Here is a 21,234-nt window from a genome sequence, read left to right on the forward strand (position 1 = left end):
TTGGAGAGTTGGGTGGGCTGTTGAAGCTTGGAAAAAGCTTGAACAACTATTAATGGCGGCGAGATCGCCAGTCTAGGATTAGTAATATATATTTTAAATCTTGATGTTGTGAATTACGTTTTGATTTTTGATGGGATGATGTTTGGTGGTAGTGGGGATGATTGGGTGCTTAGCAGTAGGGCGGATTGAAGTTTTGAATCCGGTGTTAATGGCAGTGCGAATTTGAGATCTAGTTTTGATGAAGAATATATATGGAATGATTTGTAGATTTTGTTTTTATTAAATATTGTTGGTTTTTGATGGAGAGTATTTTCGGTTAGGTTTGGAGGATGGTGGTGGTCGGAAATCGAGCTGGTGTGGTGGAGGGGATGACTGCGATTTAGATCCAGTGCTCCCCATCTCACCAGTGCAACTCTATTTCGGTTGGGCTTGGGGCATGGGCCTTAGATTGTTTAGTTTTCTTTGGGCCAAATTCTTTAGTTTGGTTGGTTGGGCCGAAACCTATTAGTGAGGGCTTTGGGCCAAAGTCTTTAGCTCTTGTTCTTTGGGCTTTAGATCTATTTGGTTTGGGCCAGACTAAGTTAGTTTGGTTTTGGGCCAGTTCTATTTATTGTTGTTGGGCCGGACCAATTTAGTTTAAGTTTTGGACCAGTTTTAGTTTAAGTTTTGGGCCGGTTTCAGATTAATTCTTTGGGCCGAACCCATTTGTGTTTTGAGCTAGTTTCTAATTTGGTTTTGGGCCGGTCCATATAACTTAAAATTAGACTTTTGGGCTTTGATTGTGGACTTTTGACTGTATAATTGTGCTATGTTTATGTTGTAAATTGTATGGACAAATCAAATGCTAAAATGGTGCGGAAGCTTGCCTAAATTGGTTCGTCATTATCTAAGAAAGATTTGACGTTGATATTGTGTAATTTTTGACACGTGATAAGAGTGAAATTTTAGGAGATATAATATTCCTAAAACGCTATAAAAATATTATGCGATACGTTTGGAGCAATTGTGACATTATATGATATGTTGAGATATATAAATTAAATGCAATATTTTTGGAGAAATAAATGTATAAACGCTTCATTATTTTTATCTGTGAGATGTTACTGTGAGGTAGTATAGTATTTGTGGATATTTTCCACGGGATTGTGGCTTAGTACAATAATATATTGACACGTGAAAGAATGAAAGTTGTTATGAGATGTATTGAGATAATTCTAATTATATTGTGGTTTAGTGTAATAATGTATTTGACATGCACGTGATATAGTGAAATGATTATGAGATATAAATGTATGACATCTGAATAAATTACGTAACGAAAATCCTAGAACCTAGCTACTACAATTCATGTGATTTGGCCCTAGTGATGGGCGTATGCGATATGATTGGCCCTTCTGGCATTTCAGTGAATTTGATTGGCCCTTCTGGCGTAAGTAATTTGATTGGCCCTTTTGGCGTTTCAGTGAATTTGAATGACTCTTCTGGTGTAGCCGAATAGTGGTTTGTTTATTCCGTTCGCAAAATTAGAACGAGACGCGCGATATTTTATGCCGAATAGTGGCAGTATTCACATAATGGCTTTCGTGTGAGGGTTACCTGGTATGCGATATTTCGCTTAGGGTAGCTACGTACGGAGTGGTTCATTATGTGAGGGGAGACATGTGGATGTACATGTTCGGCGTTGGATAGCGATTGTGGTAGCCGGGGAAACTAGGTAAGACATAGATACGACGTGATTTTAGGGACACGCAAAGAAAGCCTTAAATAATATAATTATGGTAATATGTTGGTTAATGATATATCTTTAAATATATGATTGTATATAGTTTTGCAGAAGGGTGGGTCAAACTAATTACTTGTGTAGAGACGACCCACTATGTAATTTAGCATGAAATGTGGTAAGTATAGAATATGCTTGGCTGGTTTTTAGTTTAGTTAGAACCTAAGGCGCCTCGGTGGAGGAACTAAATGCCTTTGTATTATGGTTGGGAAGCTAAAACACTTCAATGGAGGAACTACATGCCTTATTTATTATGCGTATGATTTGTTGTGTGGTTAGTGGGAAGTTAAGGCGCCTCAGTGGAGGAACTACCTATCTTAATTTTTGTAATTAAGAATGTTATATTAGTCGTTGGAAGTTAAGCGCTTCGGTGGAGGAACTAAATGCCTTATGGATTGTGTATATATATGTATAAGTATAACTAGCTTTCGAACCCGTCCTACGAACGGATGCCGTTATATTAAATTATTGTAAAAAATATTAGCAACTATGCATAGCTATGAGATATGAAAATTATATTAATCAGTCATTCAAATTTCTTGCACCACTCTCTATAAAAAGAAAACACCAAACCTTCATAAAACTCATCGACTTCTTTTTGTTGTTAGGTTTAATAATATAAGTTTGATTGAAGTTTTGTGAGAATGTCCAATATGACGAAGATAATATTGAAGCTACTTGAATAGCATGACATTCTTAATCATAATAAAAAAAAATTATGATAAACACTACTTAAAATGCAAAACTATATTTGTTGAGACATTTATTCCCCCTACATATAATACAAACATGTTTTAGGGTTATTAGTTCAATGCATTTGCATCAAGTTTCTGATTTTCCATTAATTATTCTTTGAGGTTAGTTCAATGCAGCTGTATTAAGTTTTCGATTTTCCGTTAATTATTATTTGAGGTTAGTTCAGTGCAATTGCATCCACTTTATAATTTTCCGTTAGTTATTCATTAAGGTTAATTAAGTACAGTTGCATCCAATTTTTGATGTTTCGTTAATTACTCTTTGTGATTTGTTCAATATATCTGCATCCAATTTCTGATTTCCCATTAATTGTTTTTCTAGGTTAGTTCGATAGTTTATAATTTATAGTTATTTATGCTTTGAGGTCAGTGCGATACAGTTACATCCGGCTTCCGATTTCCAATTCACTATTCTTTGAGGTTATTTCAATGCATTTGCATCTAATTTCTGATTTTCCGTTAGTTAATCTATAATTTTAGTTTAATGCAGTTGCATCCAGTTTATATATGATTTTCCGTTAATTATTATTTGAGGTTAGTTCAATACAGTTGTATCCAATTTCTGATTTTATGTTAATTGTTTTTTGAGGTTAATTCAATGCATTTGCATCAAGTTTCTGATTTCATGTTAATTATTTTTTAAGGTTAGTTCAATGCATTTAGATCAAATTTATAATTTCTTGTTAATTATTCATTTAGGTTAGTTCAGTGTAGTTTCATCCCTTTTTCAATGTTTTGTTAATTAGTCTTTGAGATTAGTTCATTGCAATTGCATCTAGTTTCTAATTTTCCGTTAATAATTCTTTAAGGTTAGTTCAATACATCTGCATCTAGTTTCTGATTATTTATGCTTTGAGGTTAATTCGATGCAATTACATCCTGTTTCTGATTTTCCGTTAACTATTCTTTGAGGTTATTTTAATGCATATTTGCATTTAGTTTCTGATTTCCCACCAATTATTCTATGAGGTTAGTTCAATGCATTTGCATTTGCATTCGATTTTTGATTTTCTGTTAATTATTTTTTGAGTTTAGTTCAATGCATTTGCATACAGTTTATGGTTTCCCATTTATTATTATTTGAGGTTTGTTTGATGTATTTGCATACCGTTTACGATTTTTCGTTAAATATTTTTTTAAGGATTTGCATCCAATTTCTAATTTTCCGTTAGTTATTCTCTGATGTTAGTTTAATGCAATTGTATCCAGTTTCCGATTTCTAGTTAATTACTTTTTGAGTTTAGTTTATTGTATTTGCATAAAGTTTTCGATTTCCCGTTAATTACTCTTTGAGTTCAGTTATGTATTTGAATCCAATTTTCGGTTTCCTTTTAATTATCCAATGTGGTATGTAATACCAACTTCTACTGATCAATCTGTAGTGTCCTTGCAAACATGACATAAAAAATAAATTATGTTTGATTTACTATATGGGATCATAAAAAATTATCTAGTTTCCGATTTCTCATTAATTATTCTTTAAATTATGCATGACTCACTATGTGGAATCTGCAAAGATTATCTACGAACGGGTGTTATTATATTAATTATTCTAAAAGATATTTGCAAATATGCATAACTATTATATATTAATATTATATTGATCATTCATCCAAATTTCTTATAACGTGAAAATCTCACTCTCCATTAAAAAAAAAACTCACCTTTGATAAAACCCTTTAACTTCATTTTGTTGTTTAATAATATAAATTTGATTGAAGTTTTGTGAGGTTGCCTAATAAGGCAAAGTTCATATATATTGAAGCTACTTGAATAATAAGGAGTTACCAGTCATACAAAAAGAGATAAGATAAACACCATTTTAAATGCAAAACTATACTTATTAAGACATTCTCACAACATATAATCTAACTATGTTTTGAGGTTAGTTCAATGCATTTGCATCCAGTTTCTGATTTTCCGTTATTTATATTTTGAGGTTAGTTCAATGCAGTTGAATCCAATTTCTGATTCTCGTTAATTATTCTTTGCAGTTAGTTCAATACATTTGCATCCAATTTCCAATTCTCTATTAATTGTTCTTTGAGGTCAACTCAATGCATTTGCATCCAGTTTCTGATTTCCCGTTAATTATTATATTAGATTAGTTTAATGCATTTGTATGCAGTTTTCGATTTCTCGTTTATTATTTGATAAGGTTGCATTTGCATCTAGTTTTTGATTTTCCGTTAATTATTGTTTGTGGTTAGTTCAATGAATTTGCATCCAATTTCCAATTTCTCGTTAATTATTTCTTGAGGTTAGTTCAATGCATTTGCATCAAGTTAATTTTTAAGATTAGTTCAGTGCAGTTGCATCCGGTTTCCGATTTTCCGTTAATTATTCTTTAAGATTAGTTCCACGCATTTGCATCATGTTTCCAATTTATAATTAATTTTTCTTTGAGGTTAGTTCAATGCATTTGCATCCAGTTCCCGATTTCCCGACAATTATTTCTTTTATATTAGTTTGATGTATTTGCATCCAAGTTTTGATTTCCCGTTAATTATTTTTTAAGGTTAGTTTAATGCAGTTGTATCCATATTCCGATTTTCTATTAATTACTTTTTAAGATTAGTTTAATGCTTGCATTTGCATCCAGTTTCCGATTTTCGGTTAAATATTATGTGAGGTTAGTTCGATGCATTTGAATTTAGTTTTTGGTTCCCCATTAATTGTTCTTTGACGTTAGTTTCATTTAGTATTATATATATTTTGAAATATTTGTCATTATTGCTTTGTCGTTATTTTTTTTTTCCATTTTCTATTATATATTTTGTGATGTTATTTTTTGTATAATTTAATTTTTCACATGTAATTTGTTTTGATTTGGTATATAATTTATTTAAGCCCAACGTCCACTTTAACTGAAAATTATATATATATTGTGGCCAGAATTGTGATATATATATATAGTGTTGAAAATTTATAAATTTAATTGAAATCTGCCGTAATTATTGTGACCAGAATTGTGATTTTTGGAATCTTTAACTATGAATAAATGTTGAAATTCCATTGTGGATGACGCATCAAATCGAAAGGGTTTTAGGAAAATTGTTTTCGATGGAAACAATTGTTTTTAGCAATTTAGTTTTTTTGTCTCATATATATTTTTTTTCGTAATTAGCTATATTTTTTGGGAAAAGTTAGAGACTCTATGAAACTCTAGATAGGATTGTTTTTGTGAAACTCATATGGGATTGTTTTCTTATTTATATTCTACTTTTTTATAAGTAGTAATAAAATTTAGAAAAAACTGGAGTCCCTGCGAGTGTTCCAAAAAATAGATTGGTGAGGGTGTAACTAATATATATATATATATATATATAGAATTGGAATATGTCATAATTATTGTGGTCGTAATTGTGATTTTTTGAATCCTTAACTATGAATAAATGTCTAAATCACACAGTGGATGGCGAATCAAATCGAAAGGGTTTTAGAAAAATCGTTTTCGGTGGAAATTATTGTTTTTAGCAATTTAGTTTTTTGTTTACTATTTTTTTTTCGTAATTAGCTATATTGTTTAGGAAAAGTTGGAGATTTTGTGAAACTCTAGACGTGATTGTTTTTTCATAATTAGCTATAGTGTTTAGAAAAAGTTAGAGAGTATGTAAAACTCAGATGTGATTGTTTATTTATTTATATTCTACTTTTTTATATTTAGTAATAGAGTTTAGAAAAAACTGCTTTTATATTTAGTAATAGAGTTTAAAAAAAATTGGAGTCTTTGTGAGGGTATAGTTATAATATATATCTAAGGATAAAGATAAATATTTGTTTCCTATTTTATCTCCTATTTTTTCTTAATTAGCCTTGACACGTGGACACTTTAGAAACGCTTTCTCAATTGAAGAGGGTAGAGCTATAATATATATATAAAGATTTGTATTTTAGGGCTACTCACACTAGCATTGAATATAATGCTGAACCGATTTGCATGTTTGCTTATCAGGTGTGTTTATTAAATGAACATAATTGATAAGTCTTGGCATGATTAATGTTGAAGAAGTTTGGTTGTTGCTTGTAGTTTGCATTAGTGTCACATTCAGGATATGTTTTGTTTTCCCTTAAGAACTAAATGCCTTATGGATTATGTATATATATGTATAAGTATAATTTGTATTTTAGGGCTACTCACACCAGTATTGAATATAATGCTGACCCGATTTGCATGTTTGCTTATCAGGTGTGTTTATTAAATGAACATAATTGATAAGTCTTGGTATGATTAATGTTGAAGAAGTTTGGTTGCTGCTTGTAGTTTGCATTAGTGTCACATTCAGGATATGTTTTGTTTTCCCTTAAGGTGTAATAGATTTTAGTTAAGACAAATGTTGTTTTGTATTTTCAGTTGTAATTATAATTAAAGAGTTGTTGAAAGGAGATTTATAATTTAATCATATTTGTGAGTTCTTGGGAAATGAAGAGGACTTTTGTTTATCTTAAATTTTTATTGATTTTTAATTATCCGCATATTTAAATTGATTATGGGTTTTTGGGAGTTGAGAGTGCATCACATCTCGAAAATCGAAGAGTCGGGAACAAATATTATTTTTTCCGAATTCTATCGAAATTCGGGGTGTGACAGTTTGGTATCGGAGCATTTGGTTAGTTTAGACTTAGGTGAGTCTAAGTGATTATTGGATCGTGATTTATGGGTAGTGTTTAGGAAGTATTATTTTCAAAACTATTTTCGCTAGTCGTTTTATTTTTACAAAGAAAAGAAAAGAGATAAAAAAATAAAGAGAGTCAATTTTTTTCTTGATTTGTTTGTATGTATAATGTGTATATTTATATTAGTTACTCTTGTAGAGTGCATATGAAATGCTTTTATTTTTCCTTATCATATGAGGAGTGGTTATATGTGTAATATGTTAATTATTAACAGATTTGATCAAAATGATGTGTGCTGCTATAATGTTGTTTTATTGTTGGTGTTCATTTTCAAATGGATTATGGATTAAGTGTAATAACATGTTTGTGAACTTTGTATTTGAGTGTTATGTTATTATTCAAGAAACAATAAGATATTTAATCTATATTGAATGAGCTGCATTAACTGATGACTTTGTGGCGTACTAAGTAAGGAACTAATTGCCTCTGTGTTGGAGGAACTATCTCGCCTCACTCGTACACTTTAATTGATGAATACTGTTTTAAAGTATAAGCGATTAAGTTATATTTTAAAGTATAAGTGATTAATTTGTTAGATGTGATTAGTTATAAATAGAAAGAAAAAAATAAAAATAAAAAATATGTGTATTCCTTTTGAGATGTGTATACTTGCGTATACACGCTTTCTTATATTATGATATATATATGAACTATTGCCGTGTGTATATGATGATAATATTGTTTCACCAATATGACATGTGTACAATTGTTTTTCTAATGTCACGTTATTCATGATTAATTAAAACAATTGTGATAATTGGTAGTCGTAAACTATATTGGGATTTCTGTAGAGAATGCCTTAAAATAATGATGATCTTATTTCAACAACAAACGGATTTTTTTTTTTTTTGTCTTAAATAAGTGTGTTTCGTGCCTATAAATTATGACATGATTGATTATATTGTTAAATTAGTTTAACATTGATTTTTGCATATTCGGGTATTTTTAAATATATACCTTTATTTATGGTTCATAAATATTATAGTGAGTAACTTGTTGTGGGTGATATATTAGAAGTGGGTTTGTATTATCTTAAAATAAAAAAATAAAAAATCGTGTTATACGATAGCAAGACTTATTTTAATTGCCTTTGTATATGGAGATTATTTTTTTTTGAACCTTTTCACTGTTTAAAATAATAATAGCAATGAACATCGAGTATTTATTCTTAATTGTTTTGTTTCAGTCTATATGATTTTGATAGATGAATATGTTTTTTTTTTTGAATACGTGTTATATTTGATCCAATTGCATTCCTGAATTAGGATTCGATGGTTGTTTTCATATTCATGATTTATATAGTTTTAAACGATTCATTTTTGCTTGCTGAAATGAGAGTATGATATATTTGATTGTTTATCTTTCTCTCATGTTGATGAATTATAGTTGCATGGAGTTGAGTTAGAGTTCCTTAATATTTTGTTTGATAATGCAAAGAAATAACATTTGTAGATAAAATAAAATTATAAAATAAAAGGATTTCTAATAGCATGACTAAAGTAAATATAAAGTTTTATTGTAGTATCAATGACACGAGTGATTTTTGTTTTAAGTGTATTAGGACACTAATTTTCTTTTGTGCATGATAATGAAAAACTCTCTAATATTTTATGAAGGGATGAACTTACCCCACATTATTGATTAGTTTAAGTAGAGTATTATTTTTCGTAGAGGTTGCTACATGTCAAGAAACTGTATGCTAATGAGAAATGATATATTTATCTTGTATTTAAGTGACAGTAATAGTTTGTTTTAATATAGACAGTTAAACTGTAATAGATTTTGTAATGGCATGAGGACATATATTTTGGAATTATTTAAAATAATTAATATCAACGTTATCTTGCTTAAGTTTAATCTTTGTACATTCTTGTATAGGTTCTAAGTTAATAACCAACGTTATTTGTTCGTATAACTTACTTTACTTCCGAATTTCGGGACGAGATTCTTTTTAGATGTGTATAGCTGTAACACCCTCATTTTTATTAAATGTCCAAAATTAATTATTTTGCAAAATAATAATAATAATAATAATAATAATAATAATAATAATAATATAATATTGACTAAGTCTTAAGTTAAGTGGAGTGAATATATGTTTGACTTTTTGGAAAAAAGAGGAAAAATAGTTTGTTTGGTTTGAAAATAATTTAATAGGAAAGTTTTTAAGTTTTAAAAAATGTATAGAGATTGTATTAGTAAGGAAACAGGGAGAGAATAATTCCGAAATTTATGGGAGAAAATATGAAAAATTTCTTAAAGTAAAATATGGTAGAATTCTTTAGAATGGGATGGTTTTTCAAAAATGGAGGTTTTTAAGAAAAAACTAATTTTTTATTAGAACTAGACAAGTTAAAACAAAGAAGAAAGGAGCACGGATCATGCGTATTCTAGCTGGCGCAGAATCGATTTTTCTTTCATATTCTAGATACGTTTTTCACGATACAAGTGAGTAGTTATTTTGCTATTTCATTGAACCTAACTTCAACTAAGATGGGAGAAATAATCACATATCATAAGCTTACTTCAATTTGGGTTGGCATCAAGGAGGCTTTAAATTAAGTGCTTCCAAGATCTCAATGGGGGTGGTGGCAGATGGTGAGAACACATACTTGTGGAAAAGTAATTGGTTGGGGCCTAAATCTTTGCAATAGTTGCTTAACATCAGCTTAGTTGAACGGAAAGGGTGTAGAACAAAGGTGCAAGATCTAGTGCAAGATGATTGCACTTATAGTTGGCATGACCTTAGAGAATGTAACATCTCTAAATGATTATTAGATTTTCAACAATCTTCAAATTTTGGAACAATGTCTTGTTAACACTGATAATACCAAGTGACATGATAACATTATGTAGTACTATTGTACTTCACTCTTGAACACAAAAATAATGTCTTGTTAACATTGATAATACCTAGTGACATGATAACATTATCTAGTACTATTACACATCACCTTTGAACCCAAAAAAGCACTATTTGTTTACATGCTTAGAAACCGTTCGGTGCATATCAAACTATCAACTCAGTTGTTAGTAACTATAACATATTTCAAGTTCCCAAAAAAGTTAATTGTGAGTGACGCATGTTTGACAACTAGCATTGGTAGTGATAACAATTTGACTCTTGACCAAGAAACATATTTTTAATAGCGACACTTGTTAAAACTAGTTGGTCATTATTAACTATAGTTAGTAAAGGCTAATCAGTTTTAATTGGCAATTAAATCTAATTTAATTGAAAATCTGATTCCCTCAACAAGTTGCCGCGCCGTTTGCCTTCGGTTATCAAAACTCTCTTTTGGGGTATAACCAGGGACGGAGCCAGGAATCTTAACTAGGGGGGCGAGTGTATACGCATAATCAAAATATGAAATTCCACAAGAGGTTCTTAAGTCTTAACATCCTCGATTTCACGTAACAAAGTGCTTGAACATGTCATATGGAACATCATGGTTCCCTAAACAAGTTTAAGCGTCAATTACCAAGCTAAAAATAAGTTCTTACATGAGCCAGAGGCACACTGACAACTTTGACAAGTAAAAGAGTTAGTGCAGAGGATGATTTGGCACGGAATGCAAGAGGCTCATCAACTCCTGACCAACAATGCAGAAAAATGGAAAATTGATGGTGTTTCATAACAAGGATGCCAGGTGGTTTTGTGATGTGTGCTCTCAGACTCCATGAACTTGGAGCTATAATGTTTTTCTGGAAAGAACCATCTACTAGAGCATATATACTCATTTCGACGAAGGCCAGAAAATATAGGAAAATTCACTAATTTTAACTATCACTTATGCAAAGATGGGCCACCACAATTATATTCTGACCAACACGTGCCAAAGCAACAAATATTTTAGAGTTCCACATAACAATCAAGAAATTAACGATAAGGCAGAGGAATAAACTTCTTTTTTTAACTTGTTTGAAACAATGTTTTTTAGTTTCTGAGCTCATATCTACAACAAAGAGTAAATTAAATGAGAAGGAAAACTTGGGATCCTTTTCGCCATCTGCCCTTGGGTATAACAGGTGACATCTTTGGATGGTAATGCACGTCCTTTGCATCGAGAAAGCTAGAACAAAGGCAGTTAAAACATCACACAAATTGAATATATCATTCTTATAACTTTTATAATTAATCTTTATACCACAGCATACAGTTCTTGCAAGTACCTGTCCACAAAGCTTCTGGGAGAAGACATCAAATAATTGTGGATGTAACTGAAGTTATACAAGGGAACACAACTGCATAAAGAAAAACTTAATTAGCAAACTGGATTTAACACACAAAATCCAACAAAAACGTCCATGCATACCTTTACAGAAACAAAATGACTGCAAATAAACAACAGGTTGAAAAGGAAAAGGAGGATATAGCCTTATGTCAAGCACGTCAAGGATAAAGCTTAATAGAATAATAGGTACTGACAGCACAATAAGCAAAACACGAAATTATAAACTCAAGTCAGTAGAGATCACCTTATTGTTCAGCTTCCATACATCTTGTCGCTCGCATTGGGAGCTATATTGACGGTCCGGCAAATGCCACGAGTTACAAGGCTTGAAAACAAAAATTAATAAACAATTTAGCACCACTTCTATTTTTTCATTCTTCTAGTACAAATTCACTCACACTATACTATAGTCCAACATATAAATTAAGAACTAGAAAATAACTTATACACCGATAGTATAAGTAAACAACAATCACACACACCACATTTGGATTGACAGCTTCTGCATACATATATTTGTCATCAAAAAGTATTATTACAAAATCAAAGAGGATATACAATTAATCATGATCACTTGTATCCACAGACCACATTTACAAACAAAAAGGAGCTATTAGTCTATTAGCCTATATCCTCCTATACAAAAAGATCGAACAAGGAGCTCAAGTAGTCAAGTCAGGCATTTGAAGTCGCTCTCGCCGAGTTTTCTTCAAGACATCAAAAGCATTTATGATAGAATCTGTATCAAATTGTCTAGCAATATCTTTCTCAATAAACACGAGCAAAGAATTTGCTAGATAATCATCTTCCATCCTATTACGCAGCCTAGTCTTTACAATCCTCATTGCTGAAAATGCACGTTTTGATGTAGCAGTTGAAACAGGTAAAGTCAAAACAAGACGAATCAGTCTATCTATAAGATGATAAATTATTGACTTTCCTGTTTCTACCAAAACTTGACACAATTTGGAAATGGTTGACAAATTTTGAAACTCAGAGTGTACGAGAATGTCATTCTCATAGTTTTGCAATTGGTATCTCAAGTGGAACTTTTCTTGCTCGGTGAAATCCATCGGATAGTAATTATTTGCAAGCTCGCAAATATCATTAATTTTGAATGATCTATAATTGTTCCTGGGATCTAAAGCCGAGCTAAGAACAAGCAATCTCATTACATCCTCCTTAAACCTGTGATTTAATTCTTGTAGCTGTGAATCAATTGTACCCATGAAAATTTCAACTCGAAAATGATGCCCATTGGTAAGGGAATCTTGAGTACGACCTCGTCCTCGACCTCCCATGTAAATACCAGCCATATCAGGAATGAGAATGTGATGATCTCTACAAAACAACTCAACTTTCGCTAAAAAAGTAACCCAACCATCAGCTCGTAATTTTTGAATAAGTGTTTTGGTTGAGGACACCAAGTGCATTGCATTTAATATATCTTGTGACTTGCGTTGCAAAGCTTGGCAAAGGTCATCAGTAATCTCCATGATTTCCCTCATAAGATGGAGGATAAATGCTTGGCAAAGGTCATCAGTAATCTCCATGATTTCCCTCATAAGATGGAGGATAAATGCAAACTCAAAAGTAGTAATTACATCATACACTCCATCTGCCTCTGCACGTTGACTTGCTGTCGCTCCATCATTAATTACCTGGCTTAAGACTGTACATGTTGCGCTAAACAACGTTATCAAACTGGAAATGGAACCCAAATGCGAACCCTATCGAGTATCTCCTGGTCTTTTCAAAGTCGTTACTTGGTTTTTCCCACTGCCAGTTTCAAACTCATCATTAATAGCAAGCAAGTGTGCAATTTCAGCAGCTCTAGCATCTCTCAACTGATTATTTCTTTTGCAGGAGGCACCAACTACATTGACTACAACATGCAAGTGGGAAAAAAATTGCCAAATAGGTTTAACAGCTTTAGCTACTGCAATTAGTGCTAGCTGGAGACGGTGAGCAAAACAATGGACATAGTACGCAAAAGGACACTCAATAGAGAATAAAGCTTGCAACCCAACCCACTTCACCCGCGATATTACTCGCGACCGCCATATCCTTGCCCACAAATATTTTGCACACTAAGTTCATGGCGAGAAAGGACTTTGCATATTGCTTCTTTCAAAGTTGCCGACATGGTATCTTTCACATGAACTATATCAACGAAATGCTCCTCAAGAGACTAAACCATGTTTATCGACGAATCTCAAAACAATTGCCATCTGCTCCCTTTTTGATTCATCTCGAGCTTCATCCACTATAATACAAAACTTCTCATCACTAATCTCCTCACGAATAAACTTGAGTATTTTGTCTGACAAAACGGTAAGAATCTGCCTTTGAGTTGTAGGAGAAGTATAGGTACAATTTTTAGGAGCATTATCCAAAAATGTAGCATCAACATCTTTGTTATACGAAGCCAATAACTTTATCATTTCAAGAAGGTTCCCTTGGTTGTTAGAAGTTTTGCTTTCATCGCGGCCTCTAAGAGCAGAACCTTGGAGTGTAAGATATCTAACCACATCCGTCGTTGTTCCAAGCCGCAATCGAGTACTAGCAATCTGTTTAGAAGTTTGTTTTTCAACAATATTCTCAATATGTTGCTTTTGTTTCATTAGGCTATAGCAACACCCAATAGCAACTCTATGTATCGAGTTCAGACCCTTTCTGACATGAGATAAAAGAGCACAATTCTAGCCATCATTGACTTTTTTCCACAAAGAAAATCCACCAACCATGAACACACTAGCTCCAGGGCGTTGAGATGGCTTTGTGAAGAGGAAGCATGGAAGGTAAAATGCACAATTTTTAAATTCAGAGTACTCCAACCAATCTGGAAATGATTTGTACCAACTTTCTTGAAAGCAACGATGATTCTTATCATGAAGAAAATGCTGATTTGTTGGAGGCTTAGGTTGACATGGTCCAGCAATGATATAAGCACGTCTAATCTCATCACGTTGAGAACTTGGATAATCCCATATTTGTTTTCTCAACCCTGGATCCCTTACTAAAGAAGTGTCAACTTCTTGAGAGTCCACTCTACGAGTTCCAGAAGGACCAGCTTCTTCGGATAAAACTCTAGAAGCTTCAGGTAGACCAACTTCTTGAGATTCAACGCAAGTTGCTATGGAAGGTCCAATAATTTCAGGTTCAACTCTAGGAGCATTGGAAGAGCCACCTTCTTCAGGTTCAACTCTTGGAGCATTGGAAGAGCCACCTTCTTGAGGTTCAACTCTAGGAGCTTTAGAAGGGCGCCGAGTAAAGTACTGAATCAAGTGTATTTTTCCTCATGAATAACAAGTCCAAATACAGAGGGAACTCCCACAGGTTTTCTACACTTGGTCAATTTGCTCAACTAGTCATTTGTTAGCGATAAAAAATAGACACAAACTAACAAACATCAAAACATAAATACCCAAATGACATATTATTGGATGTCCGGACTTCCAAGCCAATATCAAGATATCACAAAGAACTTCGGTTACTCGAAGTCACCAATGTAAATTTGTAATTAATTAAAAGATTGTAATACAACACCGTCAACGCGTAATGCCAAAATCAGAGTAAGTTAAATATCAAATTTGTTTTTAATAATTAATATAGTACAATTAAATAAATAAAATTACAACTGTAAGCTAGGAAGGTTAAAAACAAAAGAAAACTTACAAAGTGATGAGAGTAACTAAGTAAGTGAAGCCCAACTTTTTGGAATAGTCCCATTCAGAAAGCTGCGAGTCGGGGCTTTGCATGAGAGAGAGAAATTAAATAAAGACCGAACTTTCCTTTCAAGTGTTTCTAGCGTCTTTTGGGCGGCAAAGTCGCAAAGATGATAGCAAATTCACAATTCTCCACGGAGATAAATGTTATGTAAAGTGTGCACTACGCCACTAGCCCACTACTTGTTGGGCCAAATACAGTGAGGCCCATGAAACTTGAGTCTCTTATTGGGTCTGGGCCTGCTATAGTTTAGCCCATAATTGGACTCTTTACAGCTTTATTGGTAGCGTACAAAAGTCAAATAGGAAAAATGTTCCCGGCTTACATTTATTTTGAGGGGCGAGCCTCTATGTATTCAGAAATTTTCATACTGATAATACATAAAATATAATGGTTCTTCAAAACCTTTGAAATTGTCTCCATCTATGGGTATAACCACCTCTCACATCACTCTCAATAGCTTCACTATCAATACTAGGCAACCCATAAGAGAAAACACTTGGGGTTACTTGTAGAGTAGACTCCCTATCTTTTAGGGAACCCCCACCATTGAAATCACTACCCGTTCCATTATCACTGCATTGATCACTGGAAGAAGAGAGGAATGGATTCTTCTTGTAATTCCCTTTACCCCTTCTTGGCTATCTCTATCTCCAGAAGAGATCATTTCAAAAGCAATCCTTGCGGCAATTTCTTGACGGTTTACTTTTGAAATTTCTTTTCCGTTGAAATTTCAACTGAAATTGTGCTGGTTTCTAGAGGATTCGCCGTGATTTCCACTACAGGCACCACTCCATCAATCGCTTCCACATCTTCCAACAGTAATGATAACTTGTCTTCACCATGATGTCTCTCATCACAACTTTCCAGAATCGCTTCATTCTCTGTACAACCAACATAAAGATAATCTTGTTGCACGTTTTCCAGACTGGAATCATACCATGTATAATTGCCACATTCTGTACATCATTGCTAATTGGACTTTGACCCTTATTCCTTCCCACCATCATGTTGAATCCATGGCTACTATGGATGTTAACACGAGAGATTCCAGCAATCTAGTTCCATATATAGTTCTTTGAGCATAGAATCGCTCCACATCAAGTGATTAGTGTCCTCTTCTTCATTTTTACAGAAACAACACCTTGAAGCAAGCCTTTACACCCTTTTTGCTCACCCTGACCTCGTCAATTGGAATTGCTCTCTGAATGGTCTTCTCCAAATTACGAATTTTGCCAAAAATCTATCTAATAAAACAGGGAAGTGTGGGCCAAAGGGCCCGATCCAACTGCTGCAATTCAGTTTCAACAAAATATGACATGGCGAAAAGAGCGGCTCCCAGCTGGTATGTTGCTTCATTCCACAACATCTGGATCCATGCGACTCGACTTTCTTATTTTTTCATCTCTTCCGCATCACTCAACTTTCTTACTGCCGCATCACTCGACTTTCTTACTGCCGCATCATCTCTCCCAGCTGGTATTTTCTCTCTCAGTCGTTCTTACCTTTTCTTACTGCCGCATCCTTCGTTTCCTCTCTCAGTTCTTCTCGATTTTAGTTGGCGTATTCCGTCATTTTTTTTGTCTTTTTTAGTTGGCACATTACTTAGTAGTAGTTTTAAAAACTCCAAAGGAACAACCTTTTCCATCATTCCCCCATCAACATCATCCACTGTGGTAATGGGTAGAGTTTCAGAAAGAAGGGGATGGACGGATGGTTATGGCCAAGTTGTAAACAAACAAAACTGTGTTTGGCTGCATGGGTTCTATGGTTAAGTACTTAAGTAATGGTGTGGTTGTTAACAATCATTGACTTGAATCATAACATGGACTGTTGTATTCAAATTGTTTGACAAAATGGTTTCTTCCTAAATGTTGAGTGGATGGAAAGCAAGTTGAAATGATTACTGCATTGCTATAATAGTTTCTGTTAGGGTTGCTATCTTTTAAATTTTGTATGTATTATCTTGCGGTTTAGCTTTTGTACAGGACTTGAGTTTCATAGAACATGCTATCTTTTATCTTTTGCTATAATAGTTTCATAGAACAGGTATTATATTTACAGGACTTGAGCTTTTACAGGAGGCTTGTGAGTTGTGTTAGAAGTTTTTTCCTCACTCACAGCTCTATGAAACCGCTACTCAGGCATCACTCCATTTGAGTATTTCACGAATCAGGACTCGTAGAAGCTAGGGATCTTGTGGAAACGGGGAATGTTCGGTTGGCAGAGGTATTTTTTTTTTGTGTTTCATCCTCTCTGAGCCAATTCGACGATTTTGAACCTAAAGAAAAAACTAAAAAGCTTTCATTCTTCAACTGGTGGACATTCAGCATTTTCTTTGGGACACTCTTTGCTAACACCATCCTTCTGTATGTACAAGACAATGTGGGTTGGAGCGTCGGGTATGGGCTTACAACAGCTGGACTGGCAATTTCGATATTGATCTTTTTAGTTGGAACACCATTCTATAGACACAAGGTACCCATAGGGAGTCCCTTTACCAGTATGTCTAGAGTGTTGGTTGCTGCTATAAGGAAATGGAGGATACCTGTTCCAAGTGATCCAAAAGAACTTTATGAGCTTGACATGGCTGAATATGCTAAAAAGCAGAAGTACAGGATTGATTCCACACCTTCTTTGAGGTTAGTTTTTCTACAACAGTTTTTTCTTACTAATGGATAACATACCAAACATAATAAAAAAGGCGCAAATGAATTCAAACTTGGACAAGTCTGACTTGATTCAACTAACTTAGCAACTTGACTTGGTATATCAATTACACTGTCGATACTTTTATTATAGATCAAATATAGTGTCAGCTAGACTTGACGAATTTGTTTTGTAGATCAAATATAGTGTCAACTTGACTTGTTGACCAATGTGTCAACAAACTATGAAGTGCACCTTGATTTAATGTGTTTTGTATTTTTCCGTGAGCTTTTCGATATCAAAACAACAGTTCCCGCTTTGACTTTCTATGGTTCCATGGTACGCATTTCAAGATATCGCCACGCGCCCATTGCAAAGTCCAAACTTCCATTTTGCGCTTATTTATCTTTTTATATTCTACAGGATCGCATGGATAAGGGTAAACGTCCAATGGACCATTCTAAGGATCAATCAAATAAGAAAAAACAAATTTTTGTTCCTGTCCAAGATAGACTCTTCCTCCAACCACCTACTCCTCAAAGACCTGCTCGCTCCCAGGTAATCCTATCACCTGGCTCCAATAAATGCTTATGTTGTCCGTTCATTATCATTTCTTTTGAACTGCTTATTTGGTTTATATAGCTTCCGACGCAACCAATTCTCGACAAAGGGAAACGCCCTTTGGACCCTTCTAAGCAAAGCAACAAAGAAATAGCCCCCCAAGATAGGCTCAATCTTCAACCGCCTCCTGGCTTTTCGGTATTTCTTGCTTCTGACTATTGTATTTATTTCCCCGCTTACGTTCTTTTTGTTTATTACCATTTACTGCTTTATTCATATCCTTCTAGTCCACATTTTTTTTTTAAATTATAACTACCATTTACTGCTTTATTCATATCTAATTTATTCCTCTTTCTCCCCATCCGTCTACTTAAGAGAACAACCCCTTTCTCCGACAAAGAGATAGAACTAACAAAAGCAATACTAGGACAGCGTGCTCGAAGGGAAAGAGAAAGGATCACTAAAAAGAAAGGCATCTCAGACTTCGCTAACCGAGGTGTACAAGCACTCACGCATCATGTCATTAGCCACCAGCTGATAGGTTCAGCATTAAATGCCTCTCCTTCACTTCCACGAACTCCATCTAAATCTAACGGGCGGCGAGCACAAAGTACTACAGTTACACCTCATGCGACACCATGCAGAGGCGCTTTCTTCTTTTCGAAGTCTCTTCAGAAATCTCTATCGTTCCTTAATCTTGTCAGGTTGTTTACGCTCCCCGAAGAACATGTCGCATCAAGTGCCCATGTTGATTCAATAAATCAAAACAATGAGATCTTCGTGCCAACGCGGACTCACCAAAATGCAAGGTTAGTACGGGGTTCAATGCACCTTTCTCTTGGTTATTCCTGGTTTACATTTAAAAAAAAACTATAATATTCTTCTACATTCTTCGCAGTGCGCGAAGCTGCATGTCTACTACCTCATCATTAGTCCATACAATACCACTTTCGTCAAATGCAGCTTCAACTTCTGTATCATCATCAACTACCCGAAATTCACGGTATACTTCTTCACATTTATTAAAACAAGAATTCAAAAAAATTAGCTCCTTTGTCTAAATAATTCTTTTCTCATACAGACCACAACCATTTGGAGATCCTGCACAATACTGTGAGGATGTTCACCATAATGGTTTTGACCGTCCAATTTCTGCTAATAATGCTGACATCAGTGATGATGAAGATGAAGCTGACAATATTCCTGCTGATCGTCTGATTGAACAAGGAAGACACTCCTTAGGGAGGATGGATGTTCAATGCCCATTTTGTAATGCACTCTATTGGATGGATGAACGGCTAACCAAATCATCATTATCACATCCTCGATTTGGGACTTGCTGTTTGCAAGGGAAAGTCAAATTTCCTCCACTACGACCATTGCCACAAGCTCTTAAAGCTCTATATGATGGAAATGATCGCAAGTCAAAGTCATTTCGCAAGTACATGAGGCAATACAATCAAGCTTTTGCATTTATGAGCCTTGGAGGAAATGAGCGTGTGTTTACTGGACGAGGTCCACAACCTTTTACTATCCATGGTCAGCTGCGTCATAGGACTAGAGCTTTAATTCCTGACTCTGGGCGGCAGCCAAATTACTCTCAACTTTACATATATGATCCCAGTGCTGCATTGGAGTTACGTCAACTTCGTAATCCGGGTTTGAACACAGATGTTCTTAAAATCATTCATGAAACTATGCTCTAGTATAATCATTTCTCTACTATTTTCCACCATGCATACGATGTTCTTAGATCTGCCTCTCTTGACCATGGTGATAACTTCAACGTCCCCACGTATTTGCATTACAGTGCTACTAGAGATAGATGCCATTACAATTTGCCAACCGCAGATGAGATTGCTATCATTTTACCTAGGTATGGCAGCGAACGGGGAAGCATGTGAGATATTGTCATCTATCTTAAAGGAGGGCAAGAATTCATGCAAATCAGTGAATGTCATCTAGCTTACTTGCCTTTGCATTATGTGCTAATGTTTCCTTCAGGAGATCTTGGGTGGTCACCTGACATGAGACGTTTAAACAATTTAACTACAGCAGCCACTAATGACCGATTGACACAGATGGATTTCTATTCTTATCGGTTGTTTGAACGCCCTGGAGAATATTCTGCAATCTTGCGAGGGCACAAACTGTTCCAAGAGTTTGTGGTCGATGGGTGGGCAGTGACTGAACAAAACAAAATGAGATATTACAGGTAACAACAAGACAAGCTTCGGGCCGAACTTTATCAAGGTATCACTGATGTCGCAGCTGAAGCTTTCAACCCAAACCAAATAGGAAGACGAGTGGTCTTACCAACATCTTGTGTCGGCAGCCCAAGGCACATGTTTGAAATTTTTCAAGATTCCATGGCCATCATGCGTTACAATAAGCATCCTGATATATTTCTCACTATGACTGCAAACCCACACTAGGAGGAAGTTGTTGATGCATTGTCTACGCACCAAACCACAACTCATCGACCTGAGGTGGTGGTCTGTGCCTTTGAACTAAAGCGAATGGCCTTGATGAAGGAAATTAAAAAAAAAAGGTGTGCTTGGTAATGCAGTTGCACATGTCTACACCATTGAGTTTCAAAAACGCGGGTTGCCACATATGCATGCACTTATATATCTTCAACATTCCGACAAGATCCGCGTACCTGCTCAGGTTAATCGCATTGTATGTGCAGAGTTTCCTGATCCAGCAGCCGAACCTGATTTGTTTTAGACCGTCCTCACATGTATGGTTCATGGTCCATGTGGACTAAAAAATCCTAACTCTCCGTGCATGGTAAATGGTCAATGCAAGCATCACTACCCCAGGACTTTTGCAGATGTTACCACCT

The 21,234-nt window shown here is 34.5% G+C and overlaps 1 protein-coding gene, 1 long non-coding RNA gene and 1 pseudogene across 2 annotated transcripts; all 3 read right to left on the reverse strand.

Moving 5' to 3' along the window:
* Positions 1 to 11,160: 11,160 nt before the first annotated feature.
* On the reverse strand, positions 11,161 to 11,772 carry LOC147489437 (uncharacterized). Its single transcript, XR_015201325.1, has 3 exons — positions 11,692 to 11,772; positions 11,386 to 11,457; positions 11,161 to 11,285 (listed from the first exon to the last, which is right to left on the reverse strand). It is a non-coding gene; the product is annotated as an uncharacterized LOC147489437 (long non-coding RNA).
* A 337-nt stretch (positions 11,773 to 12,109) lies between these two features.
* On the reverse strand, positions 12,110 to 13,000 carry LOC147489438 (uncharacterized). The gene has a single exon (XM_086574638.1). It carries the CDS (start codon positions 12,998 to 13,000, stop codon positions 12,110 to 12,112), a length of 891 nt encoding a protein of 296 aa, XP_086430764.1.
* Positions 13,001 to 13,177: 177 nt separating this feature from the next.
* On the reverse strand, positions 13,178 to 14,071 carry LOC147489439 (uncharacterized; annotated as a pseudogene).
* Positions 14,072 to 21,234: the final 7,163 nt, after the last annotated feature.

The sequence above is a fragment of the Coptis chinensis genome, chromosome 7 (assembly GCF_015680905.1).
Source record: "Coptis chinensis isolate HL-2020 chromosome 7, ASM1568090v1, whole genome shotgun sequence".
NCBI classification, from domain to species: Eukaryota; Viridiplantae; Streptophyta; class Magnoliopsida; order Ranunculales; family Ranunculaceae; genus Coptis; species Coptis chinensis.

Coding starts and splice junctions, on each gene's coding strand:
- LOC147489438 (XM_086574638.1), bottom strand. CDS start 13,000: ATGGAGATTACTGATGACCTTTGCCAAGCATTTATCCTCCATCTTATG.